Source organism: Hoplias malabaricus, chromosome 3, assembly GCF_029633855.1.
Source record: "Hoplias malabaricus isolate fHopMal1 chromosome 3, fHopMal1.hap1, whole genome shotgun sequence".
Taxonomy (NCBI): domain Eukaryota; kingdom Metazoa; phylum Chordata; class Actinopteri; order Characiformes; family Erythrinidae; genus Hoplias; species Hoplias malabaricus.
Window position 1 is genome coordinate 41,676,094 of NC_089802.1, and position 24,152 is coordinate 41,700,245.

Here is a 24,152-nt window from a genome sequence, read left to right on the forward strand (position 1 = left end):
AACCTTAACCTGTTTAAATAAAGAATGGAGCCTATTCTCTTTTAAGATGAATCCCGTGTCCGAAGTGTCCTTCTGAGTAAACTGAGGTAAAAATGCAATGGCCAGCCTAAGTTACAGTCTTTGTACACCTCTGCAGTGGTCTTCCTGCCCAAGCTAGGAATGGACGTCTTCTGTGTGGAGGGCAGCAGTTATTCCAGTCATTCTCGCATCACTTCTTTTACATCCTGTTTTTCTGTGTCCCCTTCAAAGCAACAGACTCTAAACAAAATCCACAGTCCACAATCAAGTTGAAAAGTAAAGCGAGTTAAGAGTCGGACCTTTAGCCCCGTTCGCCAGCCTGCGTTCATGACCACCCTTTAAAGCCTGTTTGAAGTCTTTGATTGCCCCCTCGTTCCCTCATTGCATCTACATTCAAAGCCACTGCAATCAAAGGATGTGCCAGGTTTACTAAAAGCTATCCACAAACTCTCAGACCACAGAGTATTGACAAAGGGGGAGATTTGACTAATCCGTATGGGGGAAAAAAAGGTCTAGGTTTCACACTTAATAATTCCCTTCATATTACTCAGCTCATGCTGTGTTTGAAAGCGCCCTTCCCAAGCAAAAAGAAAAAAAAAACCTTTCTGTTCTCACCAAAAAACCTGATGCAACTCCTCAAATAAAGATGCAATAACAATGAAAAACGAGGGTTTCTTCCCCCATATCCTGAGCTTCATCTCAATACCCGGCTCCACTGCCAAGCCCTCTGTTTTCCCTTTCTTCTGCGTTTTAGCGAGTCGACAGAAACTGCCAGAATCTTGCTGGGTATCCTCGGGCGTGTCGTGTTTACAAGTAAACAGGAAGGCAGTGCAGAGTGTTTGTCTGTATGTGGGCACAAGCCTGTGTGTGTGTGTGTGTGTGTGTGTTTACTCACTGTGGCATGTGCTTTGTGACTCTTTCCTTCATTCCTTCCTCTCTCTTTCTCTTTGAAACAATTTTCTCCCTGTCTTTCTCTTCCTAATTCTCTCCATCTCTATCCCATGAAGAAATGTGACTCTACCGTTCCTCACGCAGTCACTGTACAAACGCAGCTAGTTAGACCGGCTGTAAAACCCTCTCCTTTCAGACCCCAGTGTAACTACTACTGATCAGATCAGCATCAAAGCATTACATTGTTCTCACTACTTTTCCCAAGATTTATTTGTTAAAATGTGTTGAAATAGTGTCATGAAACAGGCTTGTCACGCACACACTCACTCACTCACTCGCATTCAACAGTGTTTTACAGTAAACAAAAGTGCAGACAATATTCATACCACCACATCTTCACCCCAGTCCCCCCCAGGTATGAATACATTCTCGGTGGTCTTCACTTCCTCCACTCACTTCTATATTTTCTTCTTTCCCTCATCCCTTGTGCTAATGCATCTCTTCTTATGAGTCATTTACTTCTTTAATTAGCGTCAGCAGCAGATGCACAATGGAGTATTAATGTGAATGGCTTTTACGGCCGATTCATCAGCGGCTCCTCGCGAAGAGGGAGGCGTAACGGACGTGGAAGGGAGGGCCGAGAGAGGCGAGGGAGACAATATGTCGCTGACAGCTCCTCGTGTTCACTCGGAGGATGTTTATGCCTTTACAGCCCAGTAAAGAATTAATAAACACCTCCGTCCCAATCCAATAAAGCTCCCACGGACCAGACGCAGCTCCAGAGGAAACACGCCGCATCATTCGTTTGATGATTACAGCAAGTTAGAGCACGAGTGTTTAGTGTTTGCAGTTTATTTCACTGTGAGTATGTGTGTGTGTGTGTGTGGTTCATTTCATATGGCCAATTATGTGTGTGTTGGTGTGTGTTTAGTGAATTGCATTTAATTTCATGTGGTCGTGTGTGTGTTAAGAGACCAGTTCTTCACACACACACACACACTCACACACACACTGCGGGCAGTATGTTTGCATTTACATATACAGCATTTGGCAGAAGCTCTTATCCAGAGTGACTTACAGGATTAATGGTATTACAGGCAGGCCAGTACAGTGTTAGGAGTCTTGCCCAAGTGACTGGGTGAGTGTGTGGTGTGATAGACTGGTGCCCTGTCCAGTGTGTGTGTGTTTCTCCCTTACACCCAGTGATTCTGGGTAGACTTCAGACCAACCACGACCCTGAACAGAATGAAGCAGTATATGAACAGAATATGAATGAATGAATGAATAGGTGAAAGAAAAGACTGTAATATACTGTAATGTTACAGGAGCTGTTTGTAGATGCTCCATGTGACATTTGTGGATTAATAATCAATATATTGGCTTTAAACGTGGAGAACATCTAGAAACAAGTTGAATGACTGTATGATTTCAACAATCAGCAACAGTCTTTGTGGGGTATTAACCTGCCAAGACATCGCTGTGTGCACAGCACAGACCGTGATCATTGGACTAAACACGGGCCTCTTGGTGGGCTAGAAAGTTCAAGAACGTTGGACGAGTCTGTGTTTGTGTCTTTAAGGGTCCTGTGGGCTGAAAGAGCCCCTCTGTTGTTAAACCTCTGAGGAATCCAAACACACCGTGGCTCCACTGACCTCTGACCTCCACAGGTCACACATCCGTACCAGACACAGAGCAGCATTCTGTTTACTCCTTCAACACTACTCCTCTGTCATCTCTCTGTCTACACACACACACACACACACACACGCGTGCGCACATATGTACACACACTCTATCACTCATACTTAAAACCTTCAGAGTGCAGTTCTCTCTCTCTCTCTCTCTCTCTCACTCTCTCTCTCTCTTTTACCTTCTTTACTCCTTGCCAACACTCCGCTCATCCTTCCATCAGCAGCTTCCCTATATACACACACACACACACACACGCAAGCATAAAAAAACACACACAAACACATTCACTCACACTTAATATCTTTACACCACTTTCTCTCTTCCATCATTTTACTCTCTCTCTTTCTCTCTTTCCCCTCTCCCTCCATCATTATCACTCTCTCCTCTTTCCTCTTTCTCAGAGAAAACCATTTGTCTGATCTGAAGGCTTGGTTGTATTTAGGGCCGCGTCTGTTTTTAACCGTGCTCTGCTCACAGCTTATGTAATTGCACACTGAACTTTATATTGTTTAAACGTGGCAATTTGAAATGTTTGGTGTTGTCATAAATATTAATAGATCAGTTGAAAAGTGCAGCTCAGGGGAGGTGGTGGAAGAGTCTGGAGTGGGTATAAACCATTGATTTATTTATGTATTCTACACGAATTAGTTTGGAAATCTAAACAGTGGATGAAGAGCGGTTTTCCGCGAGCCCGTAATTCACGGGGTTTCGGAACAGGCGCCTGTTTTCCATGTGAAGAGGGCTTTTTGGAAATAGCATTAATTATATACTTACTGGGGAAAAAAGTCCGGCCGGCCCTGTTTTGCATTGCAGATAACGGCACATCGCAAAAATGAGCAGAAGGAGGAGAGGGGGGAAAAAAACTCAATTAATATAAATAGCTATGATCCTGGACGCTTAGCCGCTCGTGCTGCTGAAAGAACGACTCAGACTGGTATGCATTTCAATTAAAATGGCACTTATTGTAAGCGGATTCCATTACTATGTAAGTGGCGCTGTATATACAACATTCAAGGCCCCTCTAACGGGTATCTCCCACTAGTGTCTTTAGTTAAGAACGAAACCTAGGTCTGTGGAAAAAGCAGAGTGCACTTTACATCCTGAATAAGTCCTGATCATCCAACATTTCTTCTGAAACCAAGGGTATGGACAAAGAGACTGCCCTCTTTTTCTGCACGAGCAGCCTCAGATGTTCTAGGAACATTCAGGGACGTTAATATTAGTGAGGTCAGGTACTGGGCCGATTAGTTCCCGATCGTCCCAACTCATCCCAGACATATCGGATGGAGCTCCGTCACTTTCGACACAGTTCTTCTGCTCCATAGCCCAGAGCTGGGGTCTTTATAGCACGCTAGCCCACATTTGGCTATGAGCATGGTGCAGCTGCTCCAGAGCATCCTTAGTGAAGGAAAACAAACAGGGAGTGAAACATGCTTGGTAGCTGAAACAGGAATGAGTGTTTTACCGATCCTCACGACCACCCAATAACGCAGCTCAGAACTCAATAACGCAGTGTCTCTGTCTCACTCTGAAAGACGTCCCAGTAACCTTGACATTTAAGACATGGTTCTTCTGTCCTGCAGGGATTGAAGGAAGGTTTGCTCAGTGCTGGACTATGTTAAACACCAAGCTATTAGCCACATGTTCCCGAGAGCCACGGTCTCCAGCCTCAGCTTCAGCCCATGTTTAAACATCCCTCAGCTCCAGAAACGGCCACCGGGGTCCGGCTTCTCCCGTCCGCACACCTCCCTCCAATTAAGACCTGAATTATTATGGATCCGTTTCATATTCAAGGTCTTCCCTTACATTGAGATGAACACAGAGCGAATGGAAGAGGACAGAGAGAAGCTTTGGTCCAGACCGAGCAGATCAAACAATCTCCTGTCTCATTTTAGACTGCGTGACAACAAATAGGAGTCTTTAATAGGAGACTGGATAAAGGGAGTGTAATGTCGCTGCAGCCAAATTAAAACTTTCAAGGACCTCTCCTTGTGTCATTCTCGGTGAGGAGTGTGGTGTGTTCTCCCTGTGTCTGCAAGGGTCTCTTCCGGGTGACTGTCTGTGAGGAGTGTAGTGTGTTCTCCCTGTGTCTGCGTGGGTCTCTTCCAGGTCACTGTCTGTGAGGAGTGTGGTGTGTTCTCCCTGTGTCTGCGTGGGTTTCCTCCGGTTGACTGTCTGTGAGGAGGTTGGTGTGTTCTCCCTGTGTCTGTGTGGGTTTCCTCCGGGTGACTGTGAGGAGTGTGGTGTGTTCTCCCTGTGTGTCTGCCTGAGTTTCCTCCGGGTGACTGTGAGGAGTGTGGTGTGTTCTCCCTGTATCTGTGTAGGTTTCCTCCGGGTGACTGTGAGGAGTGTGGTGTGTTCTCCCTGTGTCTGTGTGAGTTTCCTCCGGGTGACTGTGAGGAGTGTGGTGTGTTCTCCCTGTGTCTGCCTGAGTTTCCTCCGGGTGACTGTGAGGAGTGTGGTGTGTTCTCCCTGTGTCTGCCTGAGTTTCCTCCGGGTGACTGTGAGGAGTGTGGTGTGTTCTCCCTGTGTCTGTGTGGGTTTCCTCCAGGTAACTGTCTGTGAGGAGTGTGGTGTGTTCTCCCTGTGTCTGTGTGAGTTTCCTCCGGGTGACTGTGAGGAGTGTGGTGTGTTCTCCCTGTGTCTATGTGAGTTTCCTCCGGGTGACTGTGAGGAGTGTGGTGTGTTCTCCCTGTGTCTGTGTGGGTTTCCTCCGGGTGACTGTGAGGAGTGTGTTGTGTTCTCCCTGTGTCTGTGTGGGTTTCCTCCGGGTAACAGTTTGTGAGGAGTGTGGTGTGTTCTCCTTGTGTCTTTGTGAGTTTCCTCTGGGTGACTGTGAGGAGTGTGGTGTGTTCTCCCTGTGTCTGTGTGGGTTTCCTCTGGGTGACTGTCTGTGAGGAGTGTGGTGTGTTCTCCCTGTGTCTGCATGGGTCTCTTCCTGGTGACTGTCTGTGAGGAGTGTGGTGTGTTCTCCCTGTGTCTGTGTGGGTCTCCTCCTGGTGCTCGGATTTCTTCCTAGAGGGAAAAAAGAAAAACCCTGTCCGTAGGCTGATTAAAGTGCCCTCTGGGTGTGTGTGAGTGTGCATGACTGGGTGAGTGTGTGAGTGACTGTGTGATATCCTGCGATGGACTGGTGCCCTGTCCAGTAGATGATGTGTGGTGAATGTGCTATGAACGAATGTATGCTGATTATTTCTGAATTTAGGACAGTGACGGTACATTCCCTTGTCCTTTGAACGACTACTCCACTCTTGACTCTTGCCACGCCGTGACTTTTTGCTCCTGCCGCTTCATTCTTGTTCCTGAAGCTCTTTCATTCAGGCACGTGGCTGTATTTGTTTATCTCCGAGGTCCCAGCTCGTTTTTTTTCCCCTGAGCTTCCAGGACAGGGAGGTACGGGAGAAGGCCGAAAGCTGAGGGACTGCTCCCCTGCCGTGAGCTGAATGCTGGAAAAGGGATTTATGGAGCTAGTGGAGGGAGACTCACACAGCGGGGAACCCCCAAAGCCTGTAAATAATCCACACTGCGTACAGAGCATATAAAGACATCTCTCTCTCTCTCTCTCTCTCTCTCTCTCTCTTATCACTGGGAGAGTGCCCTGGGATATGAGTTGTTACAGCTCCAGCACTGATTCTCCTCACTAATACAGTGTGAAAAGCAGATGCAGATAATGCCAGGCCATGTTTATTGAGGCAGAGCTGTTAACACACAGAGAGCAAAGTGGGGAGGGGGTGGGGGAGGGAAAGATGGTTGGGGGGTGGGTGGGAGATGGGAGGTGCGAACTTTGAACATATTCAAGATGAAATATAAAAGAGGGATTGAGAATGACAAGAATAGCAAATTGTGTTGTCTTTGTTAGTGATAAGACGGGGCCTTGTCAGGTCCTTGAGGCTGTTTTCTAATCAGAAATACCTGGAGGGTTTGGGGTTGGGGGGCTGGGGGTGGGGGTGTTGAAGAGAGTTTGTTGGGGGTGGGGGTGGGGGGAGGGGTATATTAGTATTGATGTGGCCCAAGCCTCAAATAATCCTAACAAAGAATTTTAATGAAGGATTCTCAAGACACACAGTGCCTTCTCCTGTTTGTACAAATCTCTCCAAAGCCTTGTTACAAATAAGAGCACAAAAACAAGCTGGAAATCTACTTTATGTCGTAGCCTGAGAATCCAAAAGATTTTACGGATTCTAAAACTAATACTGGGCGACATGGTGGCGCAGCAGGTAAGTGTCGCAGTTACACAGCTCCAGGTCCCTGGAGGTTGTGGATTCGAATCCCCCTCCGGTTGACTGTCTGTGAGGAGTGTGGTGTGTTCTCCCTGTGTCTGTGTGGGTTTCCTCCAGGTGACTGTCTGTGAGGCGTGTGGTGTGTTCTCACTGTGTCTGCGTGGGTTTCCTCCAGGTGATTGTCTGCGAGGAGTGTGATGTGTTCTCCCTGTGTCTGCGTGGGTTTCCTCCGGGTGACTGTCTGTGATGAGTTGGTGTGTTCTCCCTGTGTCTGTATGGGTTTCCTCCGGGTGACTGTCTGTGAGGAGTGTGGTGTGTTCTCCCTGTGTCTGCGTGGGTTTCCTCCGGGTGACTGTCTGTGAGGAGTGTGGTGTGTTCTCCCTGTATCTTTGTGGGTTTCCTTCGGGTGACTGTCTGTGAGGAGTGTGGTGTGTTCTCCCTGTATCTGTGTGGGTTTCCTCCGGGTGCTCCGGTTTCCACCCACGGTCCAAAAACACACCTTGGGAGGTGAATTGGTGACTCAAAAAGTGTCCGTAGATGTGTGTGTGTGAAGCACTGGTGCCCCCTCCAGGTGTGTTCCTGCCTTGCTCCCAATGATTCTGGGTAGGCTCTGGACCCACCGTGACCCTGAACTGGATAAGCGCTTACCGATAATGAATGAATCAATAAAACTAATACTACTGCAGCACTATGTTGTGTACTACATCCTGTATAAATGAAGATATTTGAAATTCAGCCCTAGTGTTTCAGCTGTGTTATTGCAGAGCAGAGTATAAACATTCACAATAGTGGAGGGCACACACACAGGTTACGGGTTAAACTCTGCTGAGTCAACATAAATCGGCCTTTAGATGAAATATATCATGCTATAATATCACTGCAGTTGTTTGGTCAGCTTACAGAGGGTGTTAGCTAGCATCAAGCTGAGAGAGAGAGAGGATCATACTACACATCCAGAGAGAGAGAGTGTCATACTACACACCCAGAGAGAGAGAAAGAGAGAGAGAGCCATACTACATACACAGAGAGAGAGAGAGAGAGCCATACTACATACACAGAGAGAGAGAGAGAGTGCCATACTACATACCCAGAGAGAGAGAGTGCCATACTACATAACCAGAGAGAGAGAGAGACGGGGGGGGGGGGGGGGGGCATACTACACACCCAGATAGAGAGAGAGAGAGGGCCATACTACACACCCAGAAAGAGAGAGGGGGGGGGGGCATACTACACACCCAGAGAGAGAGAGAGGGCCATACTACATACCCAGAGAGAGAGAGAGGGGGCCATACTACACACCCAGAAAGAGAGAAGGGGGGGGGCATACTACACACCCAGAGAGAGAGAGAGGGCCATACTACATACCCAGAGAGAGAGAGGGGGCCATACTACACACCCAGAGAGAGAGGGGGCCATACTACACACCCAGAGAGAGAGAGGGCCATACTACACACCCAGAGAGAGAGAGAGAGCGAGCAAGAGGGCCATACTACAAACCCAGAGAGACAGAGACATACTACACATCCAGAGAGAGAGAGAGAGAGAGAGAGTGCCATACTACATACCCAGAGAGAGAGAGAGAGAGCCATACTACATAACCAGAGAGAGAGAGAGAGGGCCATACTACATAACCAGAGAGAGACGGGGGGCATACTACACACCCAGATAGAGAGAGAAAGGGGGCCATACTACAAACCCAGAAAGAGAGAGGGGGGGCATACTACACACCCAGAGAGAGAGGGGGGGGGGGGCATGCTACATACCCAGAGAGAGAGAGGGCCATACTACACACCCAGAGAGAGAGAGAGAGGGGGGGGGGGGGCATGCTACATACCCAGAGAGAGAGAGGGCCATACTACACACCCAGAAAGAGAGAGAGAGGGCCATACTACACACCCAGAAAGAGAGAGAGAGGGCCATACTACACACCCAGAGAGAGAGACAGAGGGCCATACTACACACCCAGAGAGAGAGACAGAGGGCCATTCTACACACCCAGAGAGAGAGAGAGAGAGAGCCATACTACACACCCAGAAAGAGAGAGAGAGGGCCATACTACACACCCAGAGAGAGAGACAGAGGGCCATACTACACACCCAGAGAGAGAGACAGAGGGCCATACTACACACCCAGAGAGAGAGAGAGAGAGAGAGGGCCATACTACACATCCAGAGAGAGAGAGAGAGGGCCATACTACACACCCAGAGAGAGAGAGAGAGAGAGAGAGTGTCATACTACACACCCAGAGAGAGAGAGTGTCATACTACACACCCAGAGAGAGAGAGAGGGCCATACTACACACCCAGAAAGAGAGAGAGAGAGAGAGGGCCATACTACACACCCAGAGAGAGAGAGAGGGCCATACTACACACCCAGAGAGAGAGAGTGTCATACTACACACCCAGAGAGAGAGAGAGGGCCATACTACACACCCAGAGAGAGAGAGAGAGAGAGAGAGTGTCATACTACACACCCAGAGAGAGAGAGAGGGCCATACTACACACCCAGAGAGAGAGAGAGAGAGAGTGTCATACTACACACCCAGAGAGAGAGAGAGGGCCATACTACACACCCAGAAAGAGAGAGAGAGAGAGAGAGAGAGAGAGAGAGAGTCATACTACACACCCAGTGAGAGAGAGAGAGAGAGGGCCATACTACACATCCAGAGAGAGAGAGAGAGGGCCATACTAAACATCCAGAGAGGGAGAGGGCCATACTACACACCCAGAGAGAGAGAGAGAGAGAGAGAGAGAGGGCCATACTACACATCCAGAGAGAGAGAGAGAGGGCCATACTACACACCCAGAGAGAGAGAGAGAGAGAGAGAGTGTCATACTACACACCCAGAGAGAGAGAGAGGGCCATACTACACACCCAGAGAGAGAGAGTGTCATACTACACACCCAGAGAGAGAGAGAGGGCCATACTACACACCCAGAGAGAGAGAGAGAGAGAGAGTGTCATACTACACACCCAGAGAGAGAGAGAGGGCCATACTACACACCCAGAGAGAGAGAGAGAGAGAGTGTCATACTACACACCCAGAGAGAGAGAGAGGGCCATACTACACACCCAGAAAGAGAGAGAGAGAGAGAGAGAGAGTCATACTACACACCCAGTGAGAGAGAGAGAGAGAGGGCCATACTACACATCCAGAGAGAGAGAGAGAGGGCCATACTAAACATCCAGAGAGGGAAAGGGCCATACTACACACCCAGAGAGAGAGAGAGAGCGAGCAAGAGGGCCATACTACATACCCAGAGAGAGAGACATACTACATACACAGAGAGAGAGAGAGTGCCATACTACATACACAGAGAGAGAGAGAGAGCCATACTACATACACAGAGAGAGAGAAAGAGAGTGCTATACTACATACTCAGAGAGAGAGAGGGAGCCATACTACATAACCAGAGAGAGAGAGAAACGGGGGGGGGGGGCATACTACACACCCAGATAGAGAGAGAGAGAGTGGGCCATACTACAAACCCAGAAAGAGAGGGGGGGGGCATACTACACACCCAGGGAGAGAGAGAGGGCCATACTACATACCCAGAGAGAGAGGGGGGGCCATACTACACACCCAGAGAGAGGGGGCCATACTACACACCCAGAGAGAGAGGGGGCCATACTACACACCCAGAGAGAGAGGGGGCCATACTACACACCCAGAGAGAGGGGGCCATACTACACACCCAGAAAGAGAGAGAGAGAGGGCCATACTACATACCCAGAGAGAGAGGGGGGGCCATACTACACACCCAGAGAGAGGGGGCCATACTACACACCCAGAGAGAGAGGGGGCCATACTACACACCCAGAGAGAGAGGGGGCCATACTACACACCCAGAGAGAGGGGGCCATACTACACACCCAGAAAGAGAGAGAGAGGGGGCCATACTACACACCCAGAGAGAGAGGGGGCCATACTACACACCCAGAGAGAGAGGGGGCCATACTACACACCCAGAGAGAGAGGGGGCCATACTACACACCCAGAGAGAGGGGGCCATACTACACACCCAGAAAGAGAGAGAGAGAGGGCCATACTACATACCCAGAGAGAGAGGGGGGGGGGGGGGGGCATACTATACACCCAGAGAGAGAGGGGGGGGGGGCATACTACACACCCAGAGAGAGAGAGAGGGCCATACTACACACCCAGAGAGAGAGAGCGGGCCATAATATACAACTAGAGAGAAAGAGAGGGCCATAATATACAACTAGAGAGAGAGAGAGGGCCATGCTCCCTTTACACCCAGTTACAGATGGCTGTGGCCTCACTAGAGATTGAGATCTTTCTAAAGACATTTTGGCACAATCAGTTTTAATACTGTTGTTAGCTTGAATGAAGGCATTTCTATTGCTTTCATATATCCCCTGATTAGCATCTATCCCATAGAAAGACTTAATAGTACCCTCTAATGCTAACCCAATCATCTGTTAGCATTATATGCTTTTGAACTGCTTTTGTATCTGATCACTTCCTTCTAATACATCTCTTGATGCCTGCTATTGTAGCGCCCAGGCGACATGCTGTTCTCCTGGCTTTAAAACACGTCTTCAAAACCTGCCGTCCTGTCAGCGCTCGGCAGTTTATCGCTCCAGCGTCTGGAGCCGCTTTTAGCCTCGCGTCCATCAAACCCAGAGCTACCTTTGAATGCCAGATCAAAAGGAGATGGATTCCAGGCAAAAAGAGAACATGAGAGAGAGAGAGAGAGAGAGAGAGAGAGAGAGGTGGGGGTTTACTGGGTAAACACTGAAGTGACAGCTCACAATGGGTTGCTTTAGCGCTACGTTAGCACCGGGCTAGTCAGCTGGAGCGAGAGGCGCTAGCTTGTTAAACAACAAATCCGTTCCGCTGCCTGGAGCTCGGACTCACCTCGGGAACCATCGCCATCCGATCTCATCTCATTAGCTCTGATCGTGGAGGAGTCTTTGAGTCATCCGTGGCTAGTTCATAGTTTTCATTTCTGGGGTTTTGTTTTGTTTCTTGTTTTTGGCCCCTCTGGTGTAGTCAACATAATCACGTCTTTCCGCTGCCTTATAAACAATTCATCTACCAGTTGATCTGTGTTTGTGCATGCCCCATGTGTTTTTAAATATTTACAGTTTTTATGCAATAAATATTCTATACCGCAGAAACAAAGTGGTCCCCCAAACAAATATCTAGCAAATCCACATTAACCACCAACGCCATGCATTTCATTAAGAGAAACCACCCAAAAGAATGTATTTGGCATATTGCAGGCCCTTTGTTGTTAAGTTGTCTGTAACTTTGTACACATTTTAGAGAACATGTTTTGCTTTTAAAAAAATTAAAAGTAAATATTATTTATTTTCCCTCTGTTGCATCCATCTAAATTGTTAGCAAGTCCCACATTGGCTTTATCAAGTATAAAACCTTAACTTATCTGACTGTAAAACATATGTATTATGTAAAAATTACACTTCTTTGTGTATATTGTGTTTAAATGTAATCCGTATCACAGGGAGATCCTTTGGTATCATCCTCAGTGATGTCTCAGCTCTCTCTGGTTGAGTCTCCTCATTATTAGCACAATACTAGCCAACCCAGGCATCGTTAACCTGATAAACTAAAACTCAGTAATTAGAATTAGGTCTAAGGTCCAATCCCATTTCTTATTTTTACCCCTACCCCTAATTTTTGAATGTCATGTTGCCCTTTGGAGCCGAGTTACAAGCTGCAGTGGTTAAAATCTTCCCCTGTGAACACTTCACGAGCCTGACGCCTGCCAGTCTGCAGTGATATCAGAGGAGTGCTGCAGTTTTCATCACAAAAAACTCATTTGAAATGTTAGACATGATTCACTCTAAATGTACATTCTGTCAAGTACAAGACAGAAATGGTGCACTGTGAAACATTTAAGTAGAGCATGCAAATATTTCTAAATGAACATTTCCAGTCAGGTATTCTTCCATGGCGTTAAAGGAGGTGGTTCTGGTTGTTTCCATGAGAATGCACTTCTGTTCTTAAGCACTAGTGCAGAAGATAAAATCAGATTCACTGAAGTGTGACCTAGAATCACTAATAAAGCTGCGTTGTTACATTTGTGCCTTAGCAATGAAGAACAATATACCAGCCATTTCACTTGTTTAGTAGCACTGCCCACGTTTCACCAAGGTTTCAACGGTGGGAAACTGTGAGCCCTTATAAACAGACCACATGCTTTAGTGATGGTTCTCTTTTATCAAGGAGGCATTAAACAATGTCAGTTAATTGATAAATGTTAATGATGATAATATTAATGTAATAATATTTTAATGATATTTAATAATATAAATTTAAAAAGAGAAATCTCTTTGTATAGCATCGTTCAAACATAAGTGTAGCTCAAAGTGCTTTGAAGAGTTAGAAAAATGCAAAGGACGAAAATGAAAGTGAACGATAGGAAAAAATTGTGAGTCAGTAATTGAAATTAAATAAATAATATTTATTATTAAAATATAACATCTATAACATATTATTTAGTAAATAAATAAATAAAATGTTTAATTTGTATAATGCCATTCACATTTATACATTATTCATCACAAATGCTCATTTGAAATTTTAAACAAACCCATTTCAAAGGTGTGAAAGGTAATATTACCAAATTTATTTAATATATTTTATATAATATCCTGAAATTATTGTTTATTTATATTCTGATTTTTTTTTTTTGTCACATTACTTGCTTTGACTTTCACTGTTCAAATATTCATTATTCAAATGTTCTTTGTAGAAGTTATTGTTATTTTGACTTCAATTTTGATGTACAGCTTTCTCAGTCATTTTAGAAATGTGTTCGTCTTAGTGTCTTACTAATAATTTCAAACAGGACAAGCATTTCAGAATCATTTTATTCACTTCACAACGCGCTGAAAAGACTGATTTCCTGACTTTTAAAGAGCAGTGTGTGAACAAGGCCTTGCAGTGGCTGCTGTGAGTTGTGCTGAATGGAGATGTTCTACAGTAAGCAGAGGAAGATGCCCTGTGGTTAGCGGAGCCTATTGTTGGTTAAGACAACATGCGATCTGTCAGTGATTGGCTCAGTTTGTAGACAGTCTTAGTGACGCAATTGAAGAACAGAGAGTAACTCAGTGTACCTTATGGTGTAATCTCGAAGTGCCACGAACTTGAATTGCATCCTGTTGACTCAAATATCCTTGTTTCTCGGCCCGCAGCACAGTTTACAAATCATACACGAAGCATTTTACGAGTCATAAAAGTTTCTGAGTAAATAAATACAGCACACTTCCCAGCAGTGAGTAACAGGTGAACGTGCCTGGGTGGTAATCTTTAATCTCTGCATCAAGTACACGGTGTCCTAGCTCACAAACCAAAGCCTGAGACCTTTAGGACTCAGATTAAAGATCAGTCCTGGATTAAATTATACAGTCTGCCTGCATTCTTAGATGGAAATAATTCTAGAGTAGCTGAGCATTTGGTAACAGTTTCTTGAGGCTGCATGACCAAGCCTTACTGGATGAGTGCTATAAACCTACATGAAGATCTACAAAGGTTTATGGCAATAAGTGGTAGTTGTTATGACACACCGTAGGGTAAAGCAGCTGATGACCACTGTATATAGCTTTGTAAATGCGAATGTTGTTTTAGGAAATGGAAAGTAAGAAACGCTTAGGGAACAAGTTTTTCTTCACATTGCCCAGCAGTACAACGAAATACAACAAATTACTCTGCAATTAACCCATCCGTGACCATGAACACACAAACATCAGTGCACTGGGGCGGTGAATACACACACACCTGGAGCAGTTGGGTGTTAGGTGCCTTGCTCAAGGGCACATCAGCTTTGTATGTTGAGGGAGGTGTCACGCATCATAGGAGATGGAACCAGTGTTACGGTATTTGATGAACCATCACTAGGGTCTGACTGATAGGAATGATTTTACTGACCTAAGTCCATGTGCTGTGTGAGCATTCTCATATTGCAGACTTGTTTACTGGGCTAGAGTGGTGGTAACATTTACTACAAGTTCCCTTAGGGTTACGTTTTTTCTTTATTTATGTAATTAATTAAATGGTTGACTCATTAATTGGTTAGATTGATCGATTGATTTTAATCCTTCCATTAATGGGGCAGAGGTTCCAGGCCAGGTTCATAAAATGGCAGACTGGTATGACACTATAGCTGCATCTGGTAATACACCTGAGTGATTAGGTATAGTGCCATTTTAAAATCCTGCCCTGGGTCCTAAATCAAATGTCCAGACCTGGTGTAGCAACTGCACATGAGCATTAGGTCACCATGCCCAATGCCAAATATCAGCTAGAAGGGTGTAAATTCAGTCAAAGTTGGACTGATTTGTGGTGAAATTTAGTTTCCTAGAGTGATGGAGCTATACAAAAAAAGGGGATTATGTATTAATACCCTTCATATCAGAAGAAACATTGGATGAGCCAGTGCCAACAGACCCTGGGACGTGTGGAGTGTCTTTGCAGCAGTGAACCAGGTTCTGAGCGGCAGTGAAAGGGGACGGTGTGGTTGATCGAATGCCCTGGCGTCACCTAAAATCCAGAGTTTCAGCCCATTTCCAGCAGCGGGGGTGTTGGGTGTCACTTGGTCATGTATATTTGATGGGCTGTTTATTTTTTCCTCTGCTGAGAGCTGAGCTGTGGAGGCTGCACTCGCCAAGTGTGTGGCGTTGATGGCACAGTGCTTTGAGGTGTGAATGTGGCTCAAGGGGTTGTCCCCTCTAAAAACCCTTCCATAATATCAAGCAGGGCAGAAACTAGGATGGAAACAACTGCTCTCGATGATTCTGATGGCTTGTTTGAAATGGTTTGAGTGGTTTATTTCCTTGTTATTACTGTAGGTTGAGTCATCAGTGAAATGTTCCAGGGTGTTTATGTAATATTACTGTATGCAGCGGTATACAGACAAGTGTGTGTCTGTGTGTGATCAGTGTATGTGAGCAGTATGTTGGTGTCAGGGTTGAAAGAGCTTTCCTCTGGCCATTTCTGAAGTCTGTGGTTGTATTCCTGCCTCATGATGTCATCCCCAGCCTCAGCTGTGCACCTCAGCCAAAGTGCCTTAACTCAACAGCTTCTTTATTGAGTTTATACAGTTATACACACTACAGCTCTCTCTCTCTCTCTCTCTCTCTCTCTTTTACATATCATATTTAGACTTTGTCTCTTTGTATCTTTGTTTCTGTCTTTCAAACATTTTCACTTTCTCTCTCCATCAAATTAGATCTCTCGCTTTGTCTTGGTTTCTCTCTCTCTCTCACACACACACTGCTCTCTTTTCCTTCATTTTCATAGACAATAAAACTCTGTTGTTTATCCCTCTATCACTCTCATTCTTCCCCTTGAGGATGTCCCACATGTCTTACATAGTCTTTCAGAAATGCTTAAAAACATCTGGTTATCGACTCTTAACTGGTCAGCAGCAGCAGCTCGTGGTCAAACACACACACACACACACACACACACACACAAACCAGACATAAAAACAGTAACTCAAGATTTGTCATGAAATAGTTCTGAATGACCAGTGAGACGAGCGCAGAGATGATTCAGTTCTTACTGCACTTCAGCCACAGCTGGGGCTTAATTTCCTTTATCACAGTTGGCAAATAGACCTGAGTACGCTGAAGTACAGAACTATCCAGAATTAACACTGTGATATATATATATAATCAATAAATCAGTTACTCTTTACAATCAGCCTTGGTTTGATGGCACTTTTAAATATTATTTAAATGATTTGAGTAATATTTGGATATTAAATGGATATTATTTGGATCATATTAATATAATTGGAATATTACTTGGATAATATTTTGATTATCTGCTGTTTTTTATATTACTATTTTATTATTTAGATTATTTGAATACTTTTTTATATTATTGCTGTATTATTTGTGTAATATGTAATTCTCTCTCCCACTGTAAATTTCTGAGTAACAGGAATGTTTTGCCATTTGATTGTACACGGACATTAATATCATTAATATCGTGGCAGTGACTCTCCTGAAATGAGAGATTTCTGATGGCTCAGGTTTACCTCAGAACTTCCCTGTTTCTCATTTGACCCAACATTCCTCTACTCTCCCTTTGTCCGGTGAGATTTACAGTTGATGTGAAGTTACTGAGCCCAGTGATTTCTCACCTGTTGATGACAGGTCGCTTCCTAACCACCAGTGCAGGCACGATTAGACTTACTGCAGTGCACAGTGTGGCCATTATCTTTATATCTTTATAAAGCAGGAAAGGTTCTCACACACACACAAACACACACACACACACACAAGCACAAAAGTCACAACTGCAGAGAACCTAGGAAATATCACAACAGAGAGGCCAACAGTGCAGTTTTCAGGCCGTCTTTTTTTCTTCTTCTTTTTCCTTTTTTTTGTGACTGTTTGTTTAATCGTGGGAGTTGTCAGTGTGTGTTTGTGTGTGTGTGTGTGTGTGTGTGTGTGAGGCTGATGGAAAGAATGAAGCTGGTTATTTACTCAGATGTTGCTCTGGTGTAGGTGTGAATCTGCCCCAGACGCTCTGTGGGAACGCGCCGTTTTCTTGGTATCACTGGCGCTTTTTTCCTCCACCAGAAGGCCTTTTCTGTGTTTTTTTTTTCTCCCTCTCTTTTCCCAGCACTGCCGCTGTTGCCTTTTTGTTTGTACTGGATGGCAAGTTTGATTATTTATTGTTGGACGGAGGGGAAGAAGGAGGAGGGGGAGAGGGAGGAGCTGGGGCAAAAAACATGTGACTGCACTGTATTTTGTTTTCCACGCAGAAGGCCGTGTCCTTTAACAGATCTTTGGAGCGGCAATAAACCTCTTTATTTGTTTTATGGAGAAGGGGAGAGAGAGTGAGTAAGAGCGAGAGACCTTGACTGATTGAGGGGAGAGAGAGATTAAGCAGCAGCTAATAGGCGTTTGTTGTGTTGATATATTTCCCCCCCTCCCTCTCTCTGTTTACTATAAGTTTACGGTATCCGCTGAAAAATTCTCGCTAACTGTTTGCTATCAGTTTTGGCTGTTGTTAGTGTGTATTTTTTTCTTCCTCCTCCTCTTTCCCCAACTGTTTGTTTTCTCGACTGATTATTGTTCTCTGCTCACAGTTAAAGGAAACTATGTAAATGTTTTTTGAGGTGGAAAAAAGGTCTGTTGTGTGTGTGTGTGTGGTTTTTGTTTTGTTATCTATTCTGCGAGCCGGGAACACATTGTCATTTTGGGTTACATCTGTTGCCTTTGAAAGCGGTCGAGGCTATTCTCAAGGGAGAGCCTCGGCCCCCGAAAAACACACACGTATGACAAATACCACTGGTTTTCCATGACCCTTTATTCTCTCCTCACCTCTGGTTCTTTTTTCCATCTGTTTCAGGCTCTACAGGTTGCGAGACAGATCCTTCTCCAGCAGCAGCATCAACAGCAGCAGCAGCAGCAGATTGGAGCCATAAAGTCTCCAAAAAGCAGCGAGAAGCAGGCCTCTCTACAGGTAGGTGACCTCTTTCCAGGGCAGTGGAGAAGCTGTGGCCAATTCCCTCAGCTGATATTTTGACATATGTGTTTTTAACGGCTCGCAGGAAGTGCCTAGTGGCCAGCACAGGTGCTGAACATCTCTGTAGACTCTGTACGTGTGTGTGTGTGTATGTGTGTATGAGCACTCTGTGTGTGATTGTACAGCTTGTACCAGTCAGTGCTAGATAAACAGGAAATTAAGCTTGGCAGGCCATTTCTGTCGACTGCACATTACTACACAGCTACAAATATCAGTCTTCATGGAACTGGGCTGTGATTAAATGCGACCACAAGAAGTGTCTCCTATTGTGCTGGGCTGAGGTATTGTGTGTGTGCGTCTACATTGCACAGTCACTTTGTAATTTGTAGATATCTGCATAGGTGTACTTGTTATTTATTGATTCCATAGTGCTCACACCCACTAAATTCTCAGAAGATTTGCCACCGGGGTGGTACCTTTCATGTCACTGGGGTGGTCCCGTCGAACTCCCGAGGGGAGCGCTTCAGTGCCTCGAGATGAGGAACAGATTTTGTGCCGCACTGTATTGACATTTTCGATTTTACACTGAAGTTGTACTGTTTTTATTAATGAAACTCTTTTTGACTCCTGACTTGCAAATATTCACCTTTTCTTTTGAGGAAGGGAATGTAGTGTAAACTTTAAGGTTCCGTGTGGGACGTGAAGACCGCTGTTGTTCCACAGAAATGTAATTTATTTAGCAATAATACACAGATACAGCCCCTTTTTTATGTCTGAAAATGTACCATGTACCTCTACACTATCAGAACCTTTGTCACTGTGGTGGTACCTTTTGCTGTCTCTCCTCATGGGAACATATTCTGTACCTTTAATTAGGGAACATAATTGTACCTTATTCTATTATAATTGTAGATTTTACAGTTGTGTTGAGTTCATACGACACTCCAGTTCATCCCCAGGACTTATGTTGTTGTTTTTTTTGGACACAGTTCTAAAATGAAAGACAAATATTCACCTCTTCTTCTAGAGGAGAGAATGTAATGTACCTTTAGGGAACACAACTGTTTTTTCTTTGTACCTGTTGTGATATTAACATATCTCTACCGTACCTTTTGTTTCTGAGAGTGCAGGGGTCCTGACCTTTCATTAATGATGTAGGACTACTACAAGTTTATCTATATAAAAGTGGATACATAGTGTAGATGCAAGGTATCTGTGCTTAGGGAGGGTATTGAAGGGTGTTCAGTACTTAATAATGTATATCTGAATAGTGTATTCACCTGTGCCCACGTATTTGTAGATACCCCACACCCACTGTGGAAACATAAGTGTGTAATGTATGGACGCAGGAGCAGCTGCACATGAGCCTAATGCCCTGATGTCACCCTGCCCCATGCCAAGCATTGGCTAAGGCTCTTTAAAGCCCCCAGTGGAGTTGCGTTCTCTGGAGGGATCTTATGTCTTTGGGATGATTTGAAATGTTTTTTTTTTTTATTTTATTTTTTTTATTATTTGTGATTCAGACCCAATAATCCAACATCACAACCTGACTTGACTTATGCTTTTACGGCTGAATGCCCTCACAGAAATGCTCCAAACTCCCAGGCGAGTAGAAAGGCAAACCTTGTTTTCTGAAGAAATGTTGGATGACGCTTGAGCAGATGTCCACAAACGTAACCAGAACGGTTATGTTGGGCAAGTGGGTATTTATCTCTGATCTATATATCTACCTATGGGTCTGAGGTCTGATGGGTTATGGGACGTGTGTCTTGGTTTCTCTTTTCTCTCTCTCTCTCTTTCTCTCTCTCTCTCTCTCTCTCAGTAGCATTACTGGCATGGCTGTTAGGAGAACAGTATCCAAGCCTGAGTATTACAGCAAGAAAAATATCAACCAAAAAAATACACCAAAAAAAGATAATAATAAAAGCAAAAAAAAAATAAGTGATAAATTTAAAAAAGTGTCAACATTAGTGAATAAAGATGATTCAAATTAATGTTTTGGCACATTCCAAAACTTTTAACAGCATTATATAAGTACTTACACACACCAGCCATAACATTATCACCACCTCCTTGTTTCTGCACTCATCGTTCATCCTCTGACCATCCTCAGGTTCCACTGACCAAACAGGAGCTCTTTGTATTTGTGTAATTAAAAGCTATAGTCAATTTGTTGCTGTATATACTTTATTTCCCCCCTTTTCAACCTGTAAGATTTGGGTGGTGGATCATTCTCAGAGCTGCAGTGTCACTGACGTGGTGGTGGAGTGGATCAGACACAGCAGTGCTACTGGTGTTTTTAAACACTGTGTCCACTCACTGTCCACTCCCTTATACACTCCTACCTTGTTGGTCCACCTTGTAGATGTAAAGTCACTGCACAGTTGTTGTGGATCGTCCTCTAGTCACCAGACGCTGTCCGCTGGATGTTTTTGGTTGGTGGACTATTCCTTGTCCAGCAGGGACACTGAGGGCATTGTGGAACTCATAGAATGGTCAGTAAGTGTAGAAACAAGGTTGTCATAAATTATATATATATATATATATATATATATATATATATATATATATATATATATATATATATATATATGTGTGTGTGTGTGTGTGTGTGTGTGTGTTTTATGTATGTACTTATATGAAGCATATTATTGCTATTCAGATAAAGACATGCATCTAAAAATAGTAAGTTCTCTCTCTCCTTGTCCCTTTCTCCTCATATATCTCTTGCATTTTATTTGTCCCACCAGCAGTGATAGGGGGTGCTAGAGAGCAACTGTTTGTACCTGCTCTTCTCTCAGGCATCTGTTTGCCCAGCCTTTGTCATGCAAAGCAAATCCGGCCCTCTTTATTTCCCCATCCGCTATCCTTTTAAAACAAGACCAGCTCACCATGTCTGATGCAATATTTACACTAATTTCAGCCCTCCTTCCTTTCTCTCTCTTTCTCTCTCTCTCTCTCGCTCTCTCTCTCTCTCTCTCAGATCTTTATCTCTGTTTGAACAAGGAGGGCGTTGTTTGTTTCAGAGCAAAATCGCAAACGACTCCAGGGCATATTTGGTAATTAATATCCATGTCTCGCATCCATAGACTTTGTCTAATAATAACATCTCCACGAGGGTGGGCGTCCTTAATGAGCACGTAGCACCGGCTTCTAATAGACCTTTGTCATGAAGACGTCTCGCGAGGGGAAAGAAACACCACCTGAGGATGAAATATGGCTGTGCTGACCTTTCCACTGTGTGTGTATCTGTCAGGAACACTGAGGAAAGGCTGATTTACTCGTGTATATGCACTGCATGTGTACGTGTTTTCCTAGAGGTGCAGAGCATTTGTAAAACATCGGTACACTCCTCTTAAAATGACGGTAACATTCATAGTTATAACTGATGGTGGATTTTCTAAAATGAATGCAAGTGTCCACCCTGAGATTCATCAGCGTTTGGCTTAAGCGAGTCTACAGGGCTGCGGTTGTTGTTGCCTGACAAAGGTGGACAAATCAGTGAAAGGGTTGTGTGCAACCAAGGCTCAGTGAAGGAGAGTCCATCTGCGCCAATCCCACTGATGAGCTACTGTGGCGCACACTGCTGAAAGGGTAAATGCTGGCTTTGATAGAAAGAGGTCAAAATATGAAGCACATCGCAGCCTGCTAACTAAAGGTCATTGAAGCTCATCACTCTTGGAGGAGAACACAAACTGCCCAGATGTTATATGCTACCGAACAGACCCCAGGTTAACGAGCACTGCTGAGTGATGGAGGAGGGAGGTGGGCCTTCTGTCCGTCCCGTGTGGAGGCCAGGTTGTCTCTCCCAGACTTGGACTGCTGAGGCTTACATATGTATACAGCTTCATTCAAGTGAACCGGACTGTGTTCTCGGCAGTGGGTGAACTTCATCCAATGCCTTGGGATGATTAATCCTCCATCATGCGATATCAGCACCCGACCCTACTAATGCTCAAAGGCAGTCAGAGCCTCACAGCAATGTTCCAAGCTGTGGAAGCTGTTACTGCAGCAAAGAGTGGGGAGGGAGCTCTGTGTCAATGCCCTTGATTTCAGTTGAGCAGGTGTCTGCAAACTTGTACAGGAGAAGTTGAAATCAAATGGCTACCCGCAGAGGTCAGCAGAGGAGGTGGTCAGGCCCAGGAGGAAGCAGCAGACTGGCCTCGGAGCTGCAGCGAGCCACGTTTAAAATTCAAATTTATTAATGCATACAGAGAGCGTGGTGGACCTGTCACTTAGGTCACAGAAAAGAGAGCGTTGTGTGTGTCTGTCTCTCTCTCTCTCTCTCTCTCTCCCCCTCTCCCTCCTTTCATCCACCGTCTCCTCCGCACAGCGTAGTTGCTAAGCACCCGGTAAACGGCTTGATCTGTTATGCGATCTCTTGTTCTCTTCTGAGTTGCGCCTCGTTACCGCACGCACAGTAACAAATGCATGTTTGTCTCTCTCTTCCGTCCCGAGCCTCGGCTTTAATTGGGTTTGTTGTTGCCTGTATCTCCGCTCCACTGCCGTGCGGTGTGCATCCGCGCCAGGCACATTGTTTACTGCTCTCTCTTGGTAATACACCCGCCACTTAATTAAGACTTTAAAGTGGAGCTGTTTAATGAAACAGTGGAACATAATTATCCATATAATGAGTGCTTTGTGGGGGAAAAAAAACAGCAAAAAAAGAAACACAGTCATAAAAAGACCCCCAAAAAAAACCTTTTGTTGAACTGAACTGGCTCCTAATAAAACCAGCTCTGAAGCTTCAACGCTAATAAAAAACTGGCTTTTATTTCACAAGGCCAAGGTTCTAACACCAGACAAGTGCAGTTCGGAAGAGAATTTAAAGGCCTGCTCCTTATTACCGGGGAAGGGGGGAGCCCCAAAAATTGTACCTTCACATCAATCACTCATCAGTGACTACGCGCTGTGTTAAGGGCAGGCCGAGCACATTACAGAGATCAGATACAGAATATAACACATCCATACTCACAAGAACAGTGATTCTAAACGGCTGAATCTAACTACAGGAATAGGGTAAGCCCGTTCTCTCTTGTTTAGACCTACTGTCTACTCACAGGTTCAACAACGAATAAACCTGCAGTTCACATATGCCTTATTCACATGCTGTCAGGCGATACACTGCAAGAACTCATGTGATTCTAATTTAAATACAGTAGGAGTTTTTGGCACTTGGTTGATAAAATGTTATGGTTCTTGTTTTTAGAAATGTTCAAAAACGTAAATGTTATAGTGTTATCTTATTGGTTTCTGGTAAACGAGTTGCTTTAATGTCGTCTCAACACGGGGCTTCAGTTTTGTAGCTTTGAATGAACAGAAAATAACAGTCTTTCCCTGATCTCTCACACACTGTCAGAACTGACAAGATAAACTATTTCTATAGTTTGTTATTATTGTAAACAAAGATATTGATGTGAAGCACTTTTTTTTTTTTTGGTCACAATGCTATATTCTGTACTTGACTGTACTCCGCATTTTAAAATGGACGCAACACATTTCAGCTGGCCAGATGTTCCTCAAAGTCTCTTTTGTTGCTACTGTTTTCTGTTTTTCTTTCATGGACTGATCATACGCTGCAGTCACACTCAAGGACTGCCCACACTGATGGACTGCACACACTGATGGACTGGACACACTCATGGACTGACCATACGCTGCAGTCACACTCATGGACTGGACATATTCGACTGGTCCAAATAAGCAGTGGAAAATGATCAGCAAAATGACACATGTAATTAAAAGGAATCCATGCCACTTTACCTCCACAGCTACGAGAGAGCGAGAGAGAGAGAGAGAGAGAGAGAGAGAGAGAGAGAATGTGTGAGTGAGTGAGTATGTGAATGAGTGAGCGT

General features: G+C 44.8%; 1 protein-coding gene across 5 annotated transcripts in view; it reads left to right on the top strand.

Moving 5' to 3' along the window:
• The window catches only part of foxp1b (forkhead box P1b), a 264,654-nt gene that overhangs the window by 169,328 nt on the left and 71,174 nt on the right, over positions 1–24,152 (top strand). For all 5 annotated transcript variants that reach the window (XM_066662601.1, XM_066662598.1, XM_066662603.1 and 2 more), the window contains one exon: positions 18,181–18,294. In XM_066662601.1, coding sequence (XP_066518698.1) covers positions 18,181–18,294 — 114 coding nt within the window. The remainder of the gene's footprint in view (positions 1–18,180; positions 18,295–24,152) is intronic.